At 44.9% G+C, this 21,203-nt stretch overlaps 1 protein-coding gene across 1 annotated transcript in view; it reads right to left on the bottom strand.

Annotated features, from left to right (window-relative positions):
- Positions 1–2,061: 2,061 nt before the first annotated feature.
- Positions 2,062–21,203, bottom strand: part of TAF4B (TATA-box binding protein associated factor 4b) — a 97,680-nt gene continuing 78,538 nt past the window's right edge. The window contains exon 15 of the mRNA XM_068932410.1: positions 2,062–4,226. Within this exon, the coding sequence (XP_068788511.1) occupies positions 4,185–4,226 (42 nt within the window). The 3' untranslated portion in view covers positions 2,062–4,184. The remainder of the gene's footprint in view (positions 4,227–21,203) is intronic.

Here is a 21,203-nt window from a genome sequence, read left to right as displayed (position 1 = left end):
CCTAGACCCTCCTCTCCGCAGCCTGAATGGGAGTGCAGCAGTCTGAGGTGTAGAAGTAAACTACAGAAGAAAGAATACTATGTAAACAAAAAGGGGTCTTACTGTAGGAAAACGAAGCTAAATTCATCAAAAACATTTAACAAGGTCATAAAACAAGCATTAATGAGCATTTAGGATCACTAACAGCTTTAGTACTCAGTTTATATTCTGGATGCCAACTGTTGATTCAAGTTAGTGATGATAAAACCCAGGAATGATGAGGGCAAGCACAATGTTCATGTGAGGAAGCGAGCAGATGCACTTTTTTTCTTAGCATGTAAGCGTAGGAGGAGGAAAATAATTTAAGTGAAACATAGCGTGTGGAGGAGAAAATGGTACTGATAGCTTTCATGCTTTAAAGAAGAAAAATAGTTACAGTTTCCTTTGTTATTGTGAAAAAAAAAAAAGGGACAGGCCAGCCGCTTTATGCTAGGCAAAAAAGAAGAGCCATCCTGAAAAAGCCTGTTTTGTTGTAATTATTATTTTCTTCTCCCAACATACGTATATTAATTACAAAGTCTGTCTTTTCTCTGGTCATGACTTCAGACCATGTTATGGATGATAAGATAGTTCATCAAAAGAAATAGAAGCAATATGTATGTGACTGTTTCTTTCTTTTTTTTTTTTTAATTATTTATACTATTGCATGACTGTTTTTCTTCAAAATGAACGTACACTCTGCGTCTGTCCGTTCCCCCACCCCACATCTGGGGTTTAATTGCTTAGTTTAGAGAAACAGCGGCCCATTCCGGGTAAAAGTTTGCTTTGAGAAGGCCAAGAAGGGAGAACTTCTCAGCTCCACATGCTAGGATTAAGTTGTTACTCTTTTGCAGGAAGAGCTTTTCTCCCAAGTGACAACTGGGAGCTCTCATTAAACAACAGAAATAAAAACAGAGCCTTTCAAGCAGTGTCTGAAAATGGCTTCCCTTTCCAGCTTGAAGTTTCCTTTCTAAAGCTGTAATTGCCGCAGTTCTCTAGTCTCCTTAAAAACACAGTCTACATATGTTGCCTCTGAAATGAGAAGTAGCAGAGAAAGGGCTTTCACGCCTCCTTGCACTTCTCAGAGAGTGGACAGGACACAAACACATTTCTTCCTCCAAATGTCATCCTTAAGTTACATTGTTTATTTCTGGAGCATCAAAATCATCCTGCATCTTCTTAAAACTAAGACATCACTTCATTCTGCTTTCCTTCCCTCATCACATTCTCTGGGTTTTTAATTCTGCCCTCGGATTTTGTTTCAACTGAGAGAGCTCTTTTACAACAATTCATTTATTTTTTTGGGGGGTAGGGAACTGAATGGGGATTCAGTCCTAATGCAGGTTGAAAGCCATCGGGTGCTGGGGCTGAGCTTGATGTAATAAACTATATTTAAAGTATTACTCACAGAAAGCCTGTGAACAACAAAGCTGTAGCTCATAATTACATCACATTATTGCTGAAGGACGAACGAACAGCAGAGCTGCTAGAGAGGTAGGCCCAGCGCTCCTTCTGTCCTTTATGCGGCCCCAATTCAGAAAGTCATTTTGTCATGTACTTAATTTTCGGTATATTAGAAGTTTAGTCTTGATTTCAATGGGACACTCACAGAACTGAAACTGCACATATGTTTCTATACCTCATCAAGCTGAAACACAGATGTCTAAAGAAAAGAAGGGAGAGAAGACACCAGAGAAAGCCTCCCCCAATGTTCATTCTTCCTGATTTTTTTTGTTTGTTTTGGCGATGGTAAGTTGTAGGACTAAATTCTGATTTTTTCAGCTCTGAAACACTGAAGGCTTTGCATCTGCTTATGCCATGTTCTCAATATGCTAAAAAAAGTCACTCCATGACCGCATTTTTCCCCTATAAAAATGTGAGCAATTAACACAGCAGGTTCTCAGTTCAAAATGTATAATTTATTGTAAAATGTATATAATTGGGTTGGCAGATAGCAACTGCACCAACACAAGCATAAACCTTTTTATGAATCCATATGTAATACTGGATGTTGATGGATTATTACTATAGCAAGATGTCACGTTAAATAACTGATGCAGATGTACAGTAGCAAATTACTGTTTTTGCCATTTTCATTAAAAAAGAAACCAAAAAACCCACTATTTCCATCTCCATTATTTATTGAAGAACTTTTTTTAATGCACTCACTGCTGGAGCATCTGGGTGTATTAAACAGATGAATTCAGTATCACATTAAGCTAAATTGCCCACAATGGACAGCTGCCTCATTGCATAGTTCTTCAAAGTCCCAAATGTGTTTTCTGGATGTAAGGCATTTGTCTCTTCCACTCCCCGAAGCTGTGCGCTGGTGGATATTTCACTGAAGAGCCGAGGTGGGAGTTGAGGGTGCAGGAGGAAAGCCCGTCGCTTTGCCTTTAAGACCCTGGCAGAAGAGAAGGCCAACAATTTCATCGCGCAGGAGAGACGGCAGGAGCAGGAAGAGAGGCTGAAATTGTGCTCCCAATTCATAGTCAGGGATCTCATTTAAAATTGCCTGGCCAAAAAGCATCTGGTGTGCTCCCAGCTAACTTCATCGCATGAGGAGGGAGCAGGTCTGCCCGGGAGAGCGCGGGGAGGGGGTGTGTGGGCACACCTGAAGCCGGTGAGAAGACCTTGAAACTGCTTAGGAGAAACCAGCAGCCCCTGCAGCACTGCCGAGACTAAGCCTGGTGGCAGCAGCACGGAAGGGACAAGGCACCTCTCCTTCCACCGCCGGCCAGCAGCGAGGGCTCTCCTCCCCCTTCCCTCTCCAGGGAGTATCTTCACCCTACAGGACCTGATGTGGAAGATGCTGAGCCCATCCATGTACGCATCTGTCATGTTTTCACAGCCACGTGCCTCCACTTGTGTCTTTCTTTCACTTCTTTGGCCTCTTCTCTCATGCTGAAGTGGATTTTCCCATTTATTTTCCCCATCTTTTATATCTTCCGCCTCCCTTAACCCATTTTTCATCCTTTCTTTCCAGTCGTCTGTTTTCTTTCTTCTCCTATAATCCTGCACATTTGGATAATTTTCATTTGGATTGTTTAACATAACCACTAGATTTGTATTTTAGCCTTGTTTGGCAGGTTAAAGGCTCCTTTTTCTATTTTATGTTCTGCATTTTCTTCTGTCTCTGAAAACAAGTCCGGGTTGACAAACTTGGGATCCAACTCGGCTTCAGTGGAAAGTTTCAACAGAGATTTTGGTAGGAGTAGGGGAGAAAATATTGCAATACGAGAGGCTGAAATTAAGTTTATATATGGTCAGATTTCCCAAACTACTCCATGCTTCCAGTACTCTGCAGCTCCAGATGGATTTGTAGATAGAACAACATTTCTAAAAGCAGGCCACATTCCCTTATGTTACAAATGATGGAAGCAGTATCATAACTGGTTTGATCCAACTTGTCAGAGCAGGGACCTTATCTTTTGTTAGTCTCTGCTAGAAATCCTGCCAAGCACTTGTTCAACATTTGTATTCATCAGTGGTACATTTGGAAGGAAAGAAACAATTTTTTTTTTTTTTGCCCTTCCAACTTCTTTCTAGAGGCCCCACTTAGAGGTTTGCTTGTTCCAGGCAAACCAGAAATATCTGTCCTATCAACCCAGCTGCTCGCACGCTAGCGCATTGCCTGGCCCTGGCGCTGCTCCACGATAGTTTTCTGCGCTCGTGTGTCCTGTCGACATGCTGCAGCCATCCCTGCTTCAAACCAATTGCAATGAGGATGTGGCAGGTGAAACCTCTCTTGCACGTAGCCAGGCTAGCAAAAATCCATAATACAGATTCAGTTATATGCTGGCTGCACAGGCAAAGCACTCCTTGCGCAGAGCTGTTTCTAGCCTTGGTAGGGCAAAGAAAGTCTCCCTCATGATACTGCCATCACAGTCAGATGGTTTTTATTCTTCAGTTGTGAAACAACTCAGAAAAATAATCCAAACTGATCTCCGGAGTGAAAGAAAAACAGAGTGGCAGCTGTTTTTGAGCTCGGCTCCTTTATCAAATGGTATCTGTTTAAACCCCTTCTGTTCAGTATGAAATGTCCCACTAGAAAAAGTCCCCTATTTGCAGTTTATCCTTGCAGCAGCTGTCATTGCGATGCTTATTGTTCTTGAAGTCACCGGCACCTGCGTCTCACTGTGATGTGATCTAGAGGCTCCCACTGTTTATTTCAATGTAAATATTTTTTTTGTTGAGAAACAAAAGGGCTGAAAAAGGGGAGGTTATGGGAATATTCAGTACGCGATAAGAAATCTGAGACAGAAAAGAACACACCAATTACCTCAGCTCACACACTCATCTGCCAGATGAAACCAGTTTTACTGGCTATTGCCCAAAGGCAAAACGCCATAGGGCTGCTGACGTCACGTTGGCCTTTGGTTAAGAGCCCGAGTAAACGGGTACCTGGCGTAAAGAGAAAAAGGGCTGTGCTACTTAATGCCAGCTTCATATATTTATGTTCATCTAGCACCAATTAAAAATACCTCCGTTTCACTCTGCCTGCCTGTGTGGTATTCACTTTCTTCCCATAACTCTTTAGATTGCTTTGTCTTACACTTTACAACAGCAAGAGCTGGCATTTGCCTCTGGCGTGGCAGAGGAAGAGAAACCATTTCACTTTCATGCTACTCTTCCTCTGCTCTGTCTCTGCACAGAGCAGCAAAGGTATTTGATGTGCTCTTTGTCTTGGAGAGGTGATGCACAAGGCCGACACTATTGTTAATTTGCAGCGCTTCCAGAGCATTAGCTTTCTCCTTAGGATTTATATTGAATTGGGAGCGTTTCTGGGACAACACAGCGCTGTAGATCTAAACTGTGTTCAGTGTACTCATCTCTCTTTTTTTCTTTATTGTATTAACCTCTTAATATATACATACACATACACACACACACACACACACACACACATATAGATATAGATAGATATAGATATATATATAGAGAGAGAGAGAGAGAGATATCAGCAAGGCCCAGAGGAACAGACTTTATGGTGTAATATTCTCCATGTTTTGGTTATAAATATCTTGAAGTAAAGTTAAGGTTTTTCATATAACCATCAAAGCAACAAACCTGTGTCTGCTTCAGCACAGAAAGTGAAAGGGACGTTTTACATGTAAAAGCTCATCAGTGGGTGGTAAACATCTTTGGTCCTAATACATATTATAAATATTCTGCTGCAGCACAGATTGATGGCTTTGGTAAAATTGGCAGTACCTAACTAACTGAGACACAACAATTCACCATGCCACATGCTGTTGTGGGAGCCTCACCAGGGTCTAAGCAAGCGCTCAGGAGAATCAAGTCTCTTGCCTGTTGCACTACAAGTAACTCCTCTTTCTTTTTAAATTTCCAGTTTTCTCTCTGAGAGCAAACAATACTGCAAAATAATTCAAAAACAGAGGAAGTAAAAATCAATAAATTTAGTGATAGCAGTTTACCCCATCACAATCCATCACAATCTCTGACCTAGATTTTCTGAACCATTTAGTGATTTCAAGGGTTGCATTAGCAGGTGCCCAGCATGGTGCACCTTATCCGAAAGCAGATGCTCAATGATTTCTGAAAATCAGATGTCTTCAGGAGTTCTCAAGAAGTTGAATATTGAAAACTACTGAATATTTCACATTTTTCTTCTGTCTCAATGTTGCATGCACGCAGAACGGCAAATACTTCATGATCTGAAGTCAACGCAGCAACACCGGTGTATCCCTAGTTTGCAGTAGTATATATTTAAAGGGATGTTTTAAAGCAGTCTGCAGTGCTGGAAGGCTGCTCTTTCTGAACTGCTTCTAGCAAGGATGTGCTGATCTGAGCATTTGATGGCATGATTTATTTATTAGAACTTCAGTGCAATTTTTTTCTCCCCATTGACATAGGATTAAAATTAAGTATCCTTAACTGCACAACATGAAAGTATAGCTGTGCTCATTCAGGTACTTCTGTATTAGATACGTGTGTAAGTAAGTGATTACTCTTTGCTAGCTTGATCTTGTATTCATGTGCAGACAAAACTCCCATGAGAAGGCTCGCCGGAATCGGATGTACAGATGAACTGTAACGACGCCTGGAGGTGGCAGCAATTGGACTAGGCCGGGGCAAATCTTTGCAGCTTTTGATTCTCAGACGACCCCATCAATAGCTGTCATTGATACTTAGGGGCTTGCCATTAAGGCTTGGGTCCTTGGAAACTTATTGGATTTGTGGCCCAATAATTTTGCCTGCTGGGCATAATACTGCTAGAACAAGCATTAAAGCTCAATAGCTCACCTCTTCACTAGTGACTAAAAACGGCAAAATGAGACGTGCTCTCCACGCCCGTAGGGCAGCGGCACTGGAGCTGTGCGAGCCTGGCCTGGTCTGCTGAGCGTTGCCTGCCGAGGGCGCCGAAGCAGGGGAGCCTGAGTCCAGCACGCAGCTGCTGTGGAGATACCAGTGCTGGACGAGTCTGGTGGAGCAAGAAACGCCTCTGAGAGTGCCTGCAGCATGGAAACACCCTATCCATCTTTGCCAGAAGGGTCCTGAGCATGCTGACTCTCAAAATGTGTTTTAACACCCATCTGCTCTAACCGTCATCTGGGCAAAGATGAGAGCCTTGAAAGACTGATATCCTGCTTGTCTGATTGTTTCCTCTCTCTCTCTTTTATTTTTATTTTTATTTTTAAGTTGTAGGAGCACTGAAGCAAAACTTGATGCATTTGTAATGAATAAGAAGTGTGTTTAGAGAATTGTTAAAGGCACGTTGAGCCAGGAACGGCACTTCAGCGCATACAGATTTTAAATTAGTGCCCTTGGAAGCAGCCACGCACAGGAGGCACTGTGGAGGGTGGCACGATGCAAGGTGGAGGCGGGTGGCATGTCCTGCCATGTCTGGGAGGGCATGAGAAGCACCAAGAGCAGTGGCAACAGCCGCCACGCTTTGCCAACGGGGCTCTGCTCAGCCGCAGGAGAGGAGCTTTGAAACATAAACGTGGCCCTCTTTCACCACTGCCTCTGACATTCCAGTTGCATTTAACATGGAGGCATTTGATCCTCTTTCCTCTGTCCTGGTCCCTCGAGGTCTCTAACAGTTTCCCACAGAAGCCGCACGTTGCATTTCAGGGCCATCAGATGCCAGGGGGAGGACTGGGACGTTCTCTGGCTTGCCCCTAGGTTGGTGGTGATCCTCCTTTCTGCAGGCAGGATGCACAGGCCCTCACCTTCCTCCACATGAGCACAGCAGAGCAGGTGAGGCCACCCCACACCTGCCCTGCACTTCACCTCACCTCATGCAAGGGTAGCCACTATTTAATCTCTCGCCTGCAAGGGCTGCATCTTATTAGTGCTACAAAGCTAGTATCCCTTTGCTGCTAATACAAGCAGCTAATATAAGTATAATTAAGTACAGCCAAAGAGCATAAGTAGCTTCTGTGAGCAAGAGAAAACAATTGTTCACAGAAGGGAACATAAAGTTCAGTGGCAGGGAAGATGGGTCTTGCTTTATTTGCACTGTTTGAAATTTGCCTCCCAGCACCATCTGGAAAGCCTGCGTTCCGGTGGCACTCAAAGCCCAGATGCTGGGAGAGACAGAACAATACTACTGCTTTTAGTATTTCTCTCTCTCTCATTTCCCAGTGCAAGCTGTACGGCAGCTCTGGACCAAGCTTGGGTAGGAAATAGCATAAGTATGACTTTGCTGGTAGTAAAGCAGCAGGTTTTGAGGAAGACCAGAATTCAGACATCTCATCCAAAGTTGATGAAACTACATTTAAAGCATGAGCAATAATTACCTACCTCAGCACTGCGGACCACCAGCACTAATTAGCAAAGCCCTGTGACATGGTTTGAGTCCTGGCTGCCTGCACACTTCCTTCTCAAGCATGCTGCTGGTCTGCTTATGGCTTCAGGTTATTTGGCTCCTTAGGTGGTTATGGTTTGTTCCACACCTTTATTTCAGAAGCTCTAGGGATCAGGTAAGGCCAGTCCTCACCGTGCGAGGCCTCTTTTTGTTGTTATTTTGGGGATGGTTTTTGTTCAATGACATGACTGTACTGGGACAGGCAAGCTTTTGTGTAGACAACTGTCAACAACTCATGGACACGTATAATGTTTTGGAGCTGCACTAATTTATAGCTCTGCAATTGAGGAGAAAGGTGGGGTCAGAATAGCTGTTACTTACCATTTAGAGCAGATGAGGGCGTTTGAGAGGCTGTGCTATAGCCAGCAATGGAGGGCTAGGGTAGTTGGCTCTTCAGCTCAGTGCCTGTCTTTGTGCAGGGGCTCAGACTACACCTATTTTGTGTTTCAAGTGCTGTCCTGGCTCTTTGCCCATTTCCATACTGGGGATGTAAAGTAAGTTTTGAATTTAGCTTTAAGCACTCTTCAGGGATGGATGAACTTCCACTGGTTATTTGAACATTAAGAGTTTGCTATTATTAGTTACCAAGTCTCAGGCTAAGGGAAAGGATAAGGTCTTAAACTGGTCTAATCCAATCATTCATATTCATTTGACCAAAGCCTTTGGCACTAGTCCTTGCATATCAACTCCTGTTTTCCCCAGCATTGTATCAAGGATCCTTTTTCAATCCTTTCTCCAAGCTCTCTCGGTTCACACCCAAAAGAAACCCAACTCATAGTTTATGGAAAGCTAATTAATTGTGGCATTTTATAAAGTAAAAAAAAAGTTTCAAAAGTCAGTACATATCTAGCTTTAGAGACAGACCTTCAAAGGATGGTCTGGATGAGACTTCTGGTTCCTTCTCCAAACATCCTAGGCGTACAGAGCAAGATGTTGTACCTGCAACAGCCAGGGCTCAGTTTCCCGAGGACCTGCTGGTTTCCCTACCACCTCACTGATGTTCCTGTGGCCAGTTCCCTCGCTTTGCATGGTACGTGGCGTTTGGGCACCTGACAGAGCATCCCTCCGCACTAGCGGGTGGGCAAGATGGACAAGAGCACTCTGCTCTGATAGAGCTCTTCCCCGCGTATTCTTGCATGCCCTTAGCCGCTGGCTAAGGCTGGCTGCAGCTGCTAAATCCTATGATGTGATGAGGGATACTGAGCTTTAGGCCATGCCCTTGCATCCTGCACCCTTGCTTGCTGTGTAACTCATTCCCGCCTAGCACACAACACAACACAATTGAGCTGCAGGCAGAGAACAGCGAAATGCAACAGCTGTTCACAGCTGGGTTCTCCCTGCACTGCACAGCTCTGCATGGTGTTGGGGAAGCAGCAGATGCATGAGACTGTACAACCACAGAGCTGTTTTCCTCAGCCTAAGACCAGGCATGGGAGCACGGAGATGGCAGTGCTGTGCGCCAGGGCGAATTGGAGAGGCTACACCTACGGCTACAACTGCATGATATGCTGGCACCACTGCTTCCAGGCTGTCTCACAGCCTGCTTCACTCTCACACCGTCTTCCACAGGAATCTCAGTCAGCGCAAAGCCCATCTCCCAGAAGTTGGTCAGCGCAGGAGCCTGTCAGGCAGACGACTGCAAACACAGAGAGAAGAGCCCTCCCACCAGCAAGGCTCTGCAAACAGCCACTGGCCCAGGTTGAGGCACTGCAGGGGAGGCTGGTCATGCCATTCTGTCTCCAAAATTTCTCCTTTACTTGTTTGTTTGCCTGTGTCAGTCTCTTCAAGTATAGTTACCCCAGGGTCTGGGCTGACAGTCATGATTTGAGTTTGGAGTTAAAACAGGATAGACAGGGGAAAAGGGCTCCACAAAGTACCATCAGTATTCAGGGAGGTGGTTTGCCTGCCCCTCTCTTCCCCTTGGAGTCTCGTCTGTCCTTGCAGTTGCGGGGAGAGTGGTGGGAGATGGCCACCTGCCCCAGCTGGGCTCAGAGGACTGCCTTCTGGTCAAGGGTCCTGCTACCCTTTGGCAGCACAGAGTAGCAAGAGCCAGACAAGTCCGTATGATGGTTTGTGGTGTAGACCTGCTCGGACTGAGCTGAGTTGGAAGGGGCCTTGTGGGGGATACGTAAGGGTTTTGGTGGTAAAACGTTGTGCACGAGGGCTCCTAAACATTGCAAAGCATAAAGGTGAGCACAATACTCTGAAAGGACCGTGGGGGACTCAAAGGTGGGCTGGGCTCTCTGTGCCAGGGTGGCGTACACAAGAGCCAGCAGACCAGTGCAGATGTAGGCTTTAGTCCAAGGCAGCCCCTGTAATGTTATGTAGGAGCTGAATGCTTCACCAGCAAGGACCACGAAGAGAGAGAAGAAATATGCGTCTTGCTGAATGTGTGATCTGCTGCCTTTTACACTAGCTGCTTTGAAACACAACCTCAACCCGCATGCAATGACGTACAAAAAACATGGTCTACTTTTTCCTTTACACAGCCTCATTTCCCTCTTTTTGCAATAACTAGTAAGTAAGTTTATTAGTTTGTCCATTGCCTTCTGTTAAGTGGTGTAATGACACTAAAACCAGCTGCACTGCTCTCTAAATTCCCCAAGGTTTGGAAAAGTGGCCTGGAATGAAAGTTATTGTCACAAAGCTGTCTAAACATGGTTTGACTGGTTGGTTATTACAGGGTATATGAAGGGATGAGCTGAAGTTCTTAATGTAGCTTGGGCAGTTTTATTGCAAACACTGAGGTCAAGATTATGCTATATGTGTTCATGTGTCTCGGTTCATAAAGCTTAAATCACATGATAGGAGAAGCAGCCATGTTACCAATGCTTGCAGAAGTATAATATATATAAAAGTGTTTCCAGTGCTTCCATCTCCCCAGAAGTAAACAGACATTACAACGCGCTCTAAGTTTGCACACACAGAATCATTAAGTTTGTATAGTTAGGGACTAGAGGGAGGGAGGGAGGGAAGGGGGATTTGGGTTTTTTTTTTTTTCCTTTTTTGCTCTGGGCAAAATTTTCAACATTAACTAATTAATGTTTATAAAGCACTTTGCATATATAGTGCCTTTCATCAGGGGATCTCCAAGTATTAGATTATATTATCTGGAAGGCCTCAGGCCTGTGCATACTAGCCCTATAAAGTATTAGCCTTATAAACTTCAGTAATTCACTGGGTTTCTCTGGGCTTTTGGAGGTTTTTTGTTGCTTTTGTTGTTTTTGTTTGTTTGTTTTTTTAATCTTCTCTCTTCTGAAAACGTGCTGAGCATTTTGGCTGTGCACGTAAAAAGGTGGTAAAAAGGGTGATGTCAGCCAGAATGACCATATGAAAAATCAGAGCTCTGTAATGCACTTCTCAAATATTGATTGCTGCAGTTGGGGTGTAGCAACAGTGCCAAACTTAAATTTGCAGCTCTGATACTCACTGTGTATTATATAGTTATGCCAAGGGAGAGAAAGAGAGATATCTGATCTGCAGCAACTGCAGGAGGCAAAAGGAAGCTACCAGGAAGGGGGGAAGAATTGGCAGCCATCCGGTGGCTCTTTCGTACCATGTTATGTTATGGAAAGAAAAGGGTTGGTGGTGGCTGGGAGCAGAGAAGCCGAGGAGGGGCAGGAAAATTGCCAGAGTTAGCCCAGCTATAGTATCTTCAGGCAGTTGCTGTCACTGTCCCAGGCCAAATAGGAGGCAGAGTACCCCAAAGCAATGCCAACAGTAGTGAATCTTCCATGTGTCAAATCTAAAAAGCCTGCTTGGGTGTGGGCTCAGCTGATGACTCAAACAATTATTTAACAATAGCTTGTTGCGTGAGTTGGCAGAGATGTAGCCAGGTTCACAATGGAAAAAATGTGTGGGCATTTCTGCTTTAGCAAAACGCATGGAGAGCAGACTTGCTGCTGCACGCAGGAACTACCAACAGAGAAAGCAAGGCCTTGGGGAGCACAAACTTGACAGGGACAAGGCAAAGGATGTCTTTGCCCTTACTTGCACGTCTTACAGGTGGAATTCCCCCAGTTGAACTTAGTTGGGTAAGGGCTGCTGTGAAGAAGCCAAAGAACAAGCAGCAAATCCATTCTTTCAAAAAGCTAGTGGTATTCAGAAATTAAGAACAGAATCATCCCCTATGAGGCCATCTTACCAAGTACCTTTGCTGAGCAGTGAAAGTTCACAGCAAAGAGAAGGAAATCCCTCTCCTTCAAAGGAGAGGAAATTTGAATAGGCTGATGGCACACATTGCTAAAACCAGATAGATACTGCCTCATCAAAACAGCCAGAGAGCTATTCCAGAGCCTGAACACATTGGGGAACTTGGTGGAGGAATGACTAAAATTGCTCATTCAGTGCTCATGGACTGACAGAATCTGAGTCCCGAAATAACGACAATGTACAACTCCAATGGGAGAAGCACCTGGAAAAGTATGCAAGGGGGCTGGAAGAAACCCCAGGAACCCCAAGGAACCAAAATTCATTTCAATTCATTCATCTGATCGAGATCAGATTCACTGAGTAGCTCACCAGAACCTATAGATTTGCAACACGGAAAAAAAAAGATTAGAATGGATAATGCATGCACCTTGCATGGTGTATGCCCAGTTTCTGAGGAAGATGCATATGGATCTAGGGAGGCATCTGCTTCCTTGATTAAGAATGGCATTATGATAGAGATGCAGGTGTAGCACAGCTCTCCCTGGCACAGAGCACAGCCAGAGGTGGCTTTGCTTTGGAGTCCCACATCTTTTATCCCTGGAGCCCGCACTGTGCACAGAGCCTACGAGGCCATGAATTTGAATCTTCAGTTCTCCTGGAAAGCACAGCCCACACAGGCTGCTCTACTGTAGCAAGCAAGAGAGGGTCATGAGGGCCAACTACTGATTGAGAGTGAAAAGAAGGTTAAATTTCCTTCTCTGAAGATGCTACACCACAGAGACTCAGCCCGGGAGCTGCTAAAGGTCTCATCACCTTGCTCCAACCAATGGTTTAGACTTATTTATGGCATGTGAACCCAGTAAACATTGAAAAGGACTTTTCCTAGTCTTTTCTCTCCCCCTCAGGTAGGTGTGGTGTGGGAGAGACTGGGAGAATAGGAATAGAAGCAAGAATTATTCGGGGTGTGGTTAGGTCTGTTCCCTGAGGGCTCTGACAGCGTTAATTTGGTTGGAGCTTTACAAGATGTGGGCTCACTTCACTCTTTCAGCTTCTGCTGTTCTACATGCACAGTGTTTGTCTTCCACTAACAAATATGGAAGCAGAATTGTGTATTTATATTAGCAAATGGGACCATCTAACAGATAAAGAGCCTCTAAAGAGGCAACCAGGCACGTTTATGAGGTGCTGCTGCCACTGGCTGTGCGTGTATGCGTTATTCTCACCTCTTCTTTGATGTATACACTTCATTTATGGGTCAGGCTAACACTCTTGGTCCTTCAAGCCAGGATACTCCCACACTTGCTTATTAGGCAGCAGAAGGGAGTGTTTGGTGCTATTGCTAATACCTCCAATCTATGGCAAGGGTGGATTAATTCATTCTCATCAATAGACACCCAGACGCCTTTTCCCTTTCACTGAACTCAGGAAGCAGAAGTTGCTGCACTAGCCCCTGGGGAGCCACGGGCTGGGCGTGAAGGCTTACAGGTAACCATAAACCAGACTTGAGTCATTCCTCCCTCCGGAACCAGACCAGCTCTTGCTTGTGAGCTACCGTTGCAACAGCTCATGCTCCTGTTAGATTTTAGTGGTTTCATAGCCCACTGGTTACCCTCTCTGCCCACTGGCTTCTAAGTAACCTGGATTTGTCCTCATGAGAGAGTGGTACCAATGCTTTGATGCAAAATACACTGCTCAGCTTTGCAGGAGAGAGCCTGTGAGGTTTTTACCCATTGCATGCCTGGAGCTCCACCCTTTACTGAAGCAGGTGCACTGCTGCCTGTAGACTTCAGTTTCAGCAGGTCTGGGAGAACTGAAATTCTTTGGCTGCTCTTCCATTTGCATGCAATTCCCTCTTACTCCTGAATGCTCTTCCTGTGACAGGTGATTTGCCTACCTGATGGGACTATGGGAAGAGACATGTAGCCTGGGATTTCATGCTTCACACTGACAAAGGCCGGATGGATATGCTCGTGTAACTGTGAGCTGGGACTTACAAACAACATGGGGGTAATGCATAAGGATGAGGGTGGGTTCTGCTGAAGTGGAAGACAACAATCCAGTGCAGGGGGGCCAATCAAACATGCGTGGGCTTGTGAAGATCATCTTGTGGTGCTGTGTAGGCAATTGTCTTTAGGAGTAGTCCTCTCCAGTAGGGATTACTTTGCAGGTCTTCATGTGTGGACAGCTCTGGTTGAGTAGTTGGAGCGCGACTAGAGAGCTTGCAAGGCCTAATATTGCGGTGCTGGCAGTGGCTTTGGGACTCAGTGGGGATAGACAAGAAAGAACTTGCAGCAAAGCTGACTTTGCAAGGCTGAATTGGGCAACAGCAGTTTAGATCAGGTATAGATCTAGAGGCCCTCAAGTGAGGCAGGAGACTGAGGAAGCTTCCGTCTTCTGCCAACACATCCATATTTGGAGATGTGGGTGAAGACTGTTCTCTGCCTAGGGGTTCAGGCTCCAACAAATTGGATGATTTAGTCTAGTACTTGAGAAGTTTGCCACAGCACTCTCCTTTCCTGGTCTTGAGGTTCGTTGGGTGACTTTTGGGGAGAAGGTATTTATTTGTACTCCCAGATAAAATATCTTCAGCTCTGGCTCATAGAGGGCTCTCATATAGTGGTAAAAGCAGGAGGACAGCCTAAAAGACTGGGAAAACAGGAGGGGAGGCTAGTTGTGGATGGCCATGGCAAGACTTAGCATCTGACTAAAGTTTCTGCAGTCTGGAAACTAGACTGTGCTGTTTCTGCGGTCTGCAGGAAGGCAGGTGCTGTCATAGCAAGATGGTGTAAGAAGTACACTTGCCCAGTGTGTAGATAGATGCATTGGGCCCAGTTTGAGGCTTGTCTGGCTGACCTCCAACATTTTGCAGACCTTCAGAACCCAGTCAGCACAAGCAACTCTCATCATCTCATTTTTGTGGAACAGGCTACTTAACATATTTGAACTCTCTGAAGTGCTGGCTATCTGTTGTTGAAGTCCTTGAGACAGAAACAGAGGTGCCACTTCCTTGCTGCCTAGCTACTGCTGGGAAGACTGCCCTTAATAAAAACAGCTGCTCAGTGGTGGACTCTCTGATCTTTCACTGACTCTGTGGTGCCATACTGGCGGGCTGCATGGGTTCTGCTGTCTGTTGACACAGCCCAGCAGGAATGTGAAGGGCAGCAATATCCCAGTGAGAGGGATGAACGGGAAGAGTCTGTAAGGGAGAGCAGAGCAATGAAGCAGATTCAGGGAATTAGGAGCCTGGGAATATCATCTCAAGTTCAGGGCAGAGGACTGTGGAGGGACTGTGCAGCCGGCGAGAAGGATGTGTTCTTACAAAAGAATTTAAGCCTTAATTCCAGCTCATCAATGCTCTCTCCCAAATTGAGGGCATGTAGCTTCCCCTAGAGCTTTGAAAACAAGAAGGGAAATACCCTTCAGGAACTGCTCAGACTTCATATTTGAAATTCAGACCACCAGTCTTGTGATTCCTGGAGATCTGATTCATGCCTTTTGAACATGTGGGTTTGGCAATCCTGTGCTTGCATTTAGAGCCATTTCCCAACCCCTTATTTTCCCCAGAGGTGTTCTTACTTTTCCCTTTTCGACTCCCATATACATGAAATAAGCTGCTTGGGGGTTAGGGGAGTTGTCACCGATAGTAAAACTCATCTATTAAATTCTTAGTTAGTTGCTTTCACTAAATAACCCCCTCTTCCCCCCATACACAATTTTAAAGTCTAGAATCACCATGTCTTGCTGGAACAACTCCTCCCCCTTTTCTGCTTTGCCTCAGGGTGGGAGATAGACCCTGTTACGGCTCCTCTCAGAAAAGAGAAGTGAGAAATCACTGTTTCCCCTGCTGCAGCCACGCAGAGGGTGGTGGGCAAGCCCCAGACCCCTGCCCCTTCCCTGAGCTGTATCTCTGCTCTTGTTTGTCTGGGCAGCACAGAGAGGAAACAGCTAAGCTCCTTCCAATCCATCAGCTGCTCTCTGGAGGAGAGGTCCTGTATGTGTACAGGCATGTAAGCTTTATGGGAGAGCATCTAAAGGCCTGTCCAGGACTCAAGAAAGGAAGGATAGTTGTGTTTTGGGAGACTAAACATGGGAGTTTTGTACCCATAGTCAGTCAGGTAGCTAAAAAAAAAAAATCCCCCTTTCCCCCCTAAAATCCTTTTTGGTCCACTTCTGGGAGGGACTGTATCTTTATCAACATAGATATCAATCAGGACATAAGTGCTACCTTAGTGCAAAGAAATAGTATTAATTATCTGAAGCCACTGTTGAGTGCCATTTGGATTCTCATAGACAGTCTGCTGCTGGCATAACAGAAGGTAAAATCCCACACCCATGGGAGTGGAGACTGTTTTCAATTCTCTGCAAGAGATCCCTGCCCAGCTGTAGACAGAACAGAATAAAAGGGAGTCCCACTATGATGTATCCATGCTTTGCACGGTGTTAGCCTGCAACCCTCCCACACTGCGGGCCCAAGCAGCATGGCAGGATGCCCTCCGAGGCAACTAGCTTGTAGCAAAAGCACAGCTCCGAATCGGTTCGGAGCCCAGCCCTGCACTCTCAAACATTGCTGCTGCACTGCCAGGCCAGGAAAGGCTACCTGCAGGGGTAGAAGATGCAGTGAAATGTAGTATTCTCAGAAGGTTTGGAACTTGCAGCTAATTCCAGAAAAGGACTTTGTCATGGTATATATTAGGAAGTATAAATAGGCCTTGCTGTCTTGGGACCCAAAACCCCAAGGGCTAAGGAGATCCACAAAGGCCAGCATATTGAGGGTGAACTACCAAAATTAGCTCAGGGAAAACCCCTGACACAGGAATTTAGATGCCTACCTGTGAGCTGCTGAGAAGCGCTTCCTTCTCATGGCATTAGTTATAACACCGCAGAAGCCTAACAATAGCAGGTTTTTGTTGGCATTGCAGCAAAGCAGAACTTGAAGGAGACGTGTGAAAGGCAGCTTGCACTCAAACAACTTAATAGTCTAAAATAACTACAGCTGCACAGAACAGGCCTCCTCATTTTTGCTTTTGATCCACACTGGGGTCTGGGAAAGGACAAACTCCTCTACTCCTGCTGTCCTCACCCAGGGAAAAGGAAATTCATGTCCTTAACACATTGTGAGAGGGGAGGGAGAGTAAGTCAATGGCGCAGATCTGTACAGGGGCCACTCCTTGAGGGGCTACAGAAGTCAAAGCCAAGATTTCTAAGCTCTTGAGAGGGAACATGTGATGGGAGAGACGTTGCCTAACAACTAACAGAAATCATGGACAGAGGTAGTATTTCAGCTCTATTTTAGCTCTGCTGAGCTTGACTTAAGGTCTGAAAACGCATGAAGGGAATCCAAGTACTCAAAATTTCTATTTGCACAGAGGACAACAGCTCTGTATGACAGAGAGATCTGTGTGCCAGCAGCCCAGATAAATGGCAGCTGAATGTTTGTGCATGACATGCCTTCCTATTGAAGGAAACCAAAGAAAGCTCGAGATGGCATGGTAGTCATCCAAAGGAAATAAATTATTTCAGAGACTGGAGAACTAGGAACAATCATGGAAGCTGAAGGGAAAGGCAAGGTTTCAGGGAGAGCAAAAGTGACTGACAAGCTGTGCAAGATGAAGATGGCAGTGCCAGTCCTGGCCTTTGCCCAGCCAACATAGAATTTCACTTGAGTTTCGCGAGAGTGCAAAAGTTAAAGCGAAGTCAGAGAGTGTCTGGAGGAAGCAGACATTTGATTCAGCGTTTACAAATTATTCAAAGGGCTTAAAACACTGACAGGGAGCATGGGCAGTAGTCAGGGAGACCAGTAAAAGAAAAGAATAGGAGGAGCTACAGCATGTTTGTGTTGCAAGAGATTAGGACAGGGGAAAAATGTAAAATTAAGGCAGCTGGGGGAGGGGGCGAGGTGGGAAGGAGATTCAACACCACAAAACAAGGAGAAGGGATTATATGTACAAGTGGAAAAGATCATCTGGGTCACTGCATCTAGATTTCAGACAACCATGTCTGAGGTTCTTAGCCCAAGCTACTACAGAATATTGATGCCACTTCCTAAAGTTAGCAGCTCAAGGCCCTTAGGTATAAAAGGTCACAAAATTATTTTGCGTCATCAGCAGAAATTAGCAGAAATTGTAAGGAGTTGCTAGTGTCTTAGGCTGGCTTGTCAGCAGACCTCCGAAGTGAGGGGCACATTAAAATAGCCTGAATGTAGTGACAGATCCATGAGTGCACAGAGGGATCAGTCTGCCCAAAGTGGGCTTAAACCTCAGCAAGGTCTCCTCTTCGCTCTGGGCTACCCATCCTGCCCCAGTCCACATGCTGTGTACTGAAGTCATCGTATGGCCGAGAGCCACTGGACCCAAACCTTGCGGAGCTGAGGGGAAGAGCAGTTTCAGGGCAGCTCTGAGGGCCCCCTGTAGGCTGGGGCTGGGCATGCCCATTGGCCCCAGGGCAGCTGGATGATGTTGGCTCCTCCTGGCTCACTGCCCAGCAGCCTGCTTTCCCAACAGCTGCACTGGTAGAGCAACCCTTCCGCCTCTCACAGCGCAAAGTCCCATTGCAGGAACGGCAGGGGAGTCACAGCCAGCTCCAGAAGCCCTTTGTTTCTGCTTCCCCCAACCTACTCACCCTGCCTGAGCACAAAACTTCAACAACTTCTTCTCGTCAAATCAGCACTCAAGGCAGATGGTAATCATATATGAGTTTAAAGCCCTTCTTGAGGAGAAACCTGTGTGCTTGGGGAAAAAAAAAAAAAAACAACAAAAAATCTGTTTGCCAGCTATGAGCCATGCTCAAATCTCAGCTTTGGCTAAGAACTGCAAGAAGCGTAGCCTTTGCTATTAAAGACAAAAAGAATGAAAATGCTATCTGCTGTAGGTAAGTGAAAGAGCCTCACCCAAGTATAGTTAATTTGGGAAGAGTCAGATCCCTGCAAATCTTTCTTAAGTTTTGACTTGATCAAGACCAGAAGAAAAAAAAAAAATCTTCCTGACTCACTCTCTTCCCAAGACTGCCCTAGCCCAGGGCATTCTCCCTGCCTTGGGAAGTGTTGCAAAATTTGAGCTTGCCCTGAAGGTATCTCTCACTAATTACTGGATATCCTGGTTTTGTATAAGGACACAGTCAGAACCTTCCCACAGGTTCTTCCTTATGGCATGGGAAAAGAACTAGAAACACTGATTTCTGTTTCAGAATCCACAGCAGACTACTGTAATGGGTTGACTAAGCACTCAAGGGGATCTCTTTCTGGAGCCATTCTCCCCTGCCCCAGGGCATCACTCACCAACAGTCTCTGAGAAGCAAGGAGTTTCAAAGGCAAAAATCAATCTAACTTTTAATATTTGTCCTCTATACCTGAAGTTTGGGTCATTTTCAAATTTTTGCTCCGTAATACAGACTAAAACTTTCAAATTAGAAGCAAAGGTTCTGAGAGCTCAGTGAAATGAATTCTATTTGAGTTTGCACCACCTTTCAGCCATGCTGTAAAAGACTAATGAATCGGCTGGTGAAAGGCAGAGTGCAGAAAATTCCAGCTCTAGCACTGAAAAAAGCCAGTGCAACTCTGATTACCATGTCAGTTCTACGTTGGGCAGACGCTTACATGGGCTGTAAGCCTGTCTGTGCTTTTCCAAAGTTAGTATAGCTAAACTACTTCAGCTCTGAGATACTAAATAGAACGTGCTCTATCTACACATTGCTCATTCCAACCTCTTTTAGGATCACCAGTTCTGTGAAAACAATACATTTTCCCAAATCTGGCAATGCTTCAGCCATATGACTGGACTGCAGCACTGACCTGAAGCTGACATGGTTTTGTTAATCATTTTGGCCACTCCTTCAAGGACAGATGAGATGATTATGGAGGATTTCTCCAAATTAAAAAAAAAAAAACATGGAGTAAGAAGGAAGATGGCTTTGAACTGGAAGCAAAGATTTAATGACTTCTTCCCAGATAGAAATTAATCAATAAGTCTGCTTTATTAAATATGCAGTTTGCATATACATACTCACCTACTTCGATGGATTATTTTTCTTCTAGAGATACACAGATATTCTGTAAAAGAGAATATGATTTCTCTGCCTGAATACACACAAACCAAAAAGTATGTGGAGACAGAAGAGAGCTCCGTGTTCAATCCTTTGAGTGTGTTCTCCTTTTCCTACTCTTCTTTTTGAGAATGCTCGCTGACCAGCCCTTCAAGGGAGTCGTTATTCCCTGTTCAATTTTACACAGTCATCAATGGATTTTGATATATTAGATCTTGCAACCTCTTCAAGAAGTCCTCTTCTTCGTCTGTCATCTCCCTGTTGGTGGCATTTCACACCTGGGAACTGTTATAACTCAGTCCTTACAAGAAGTAGAGTATTTCTTTTAAAAAATTACAAGGATTCATATACATAGAGTATACCTATATTCACGCACAACTAATGGAAAAAATACACCTCCTCCTCTCTTCCAGCTTCTAGGAACAGAAATAAGAAACACTTTAAAATAAGTGTAAATTAATAAACTGTGTCACGTGAAATACTTCAAAGTGCAAATATTTTAAGAGGCTTGGGGAACTACTACATAATTACAAATTAGCCCTCAAAAACTGATATAGATGACCTGTCAGCTAATTCTTCATTCCAAATAGATTGTAAAGTAACATTCTCTGTGATATTATAGAGAGAACAATTATTTACCAATAACTGCAATTCTTCAAGGAAAACACACACAGTGGGAACGTGCATGCCAAGCTGTTAAGATAAAGATGTTTGGGTTTTTTTGCCTCAGCAGGACCGATGAAGCAGGACCCCGTTCTTCCTCCCTCATGCCACAGCACAGTCGCAAAAGGCAGCGCACACCACACGAACTGTAGTTCTCCATAACCGGGGAAGCATCGAGGGAGAGTGACAGCAGGAAAGTGGAAGGACAGTGGGAAGTAACTTATAGACAGTGTATCTAAAAGAATTACAGCCCCTATTAAGCAGCTCACCTCTATGGTGAATGTATTTGCACTGTTGCTGGCTCCAAACACATCCCCTCTATGTATTTTGTAGTTACCTCCAGATAGGCTTCAAGAACCAAAGGTTTAAGATTTCTTAGATGCCACAGTGTTGCGTAAAAACAAACACAGTTACCCAGCAGGTGCCTGGAAATGAAGTAGTCTTTCAATGACACTACTGATGGGCCAAGTTCTGGTGGAATATGTACTGATCGCCCCCA

This window comes from Struthio camelus, chromosome 2 (genome assembly GCF_040807025.1).
Source record: "Struthio camelus isolate bStrCam1 chromosome 2, bStrCam1.hap1, whole genome shotgun sequence".
Lineage (NCBI taxonomy): Eukaryota > Metazoa > Chordata > Aves > Struthioniformes > Struthionidae > Struthio > Struthio camelus.
This window is presented reverse-complemented; position numbering and strand designations above follow the sequence as displayed.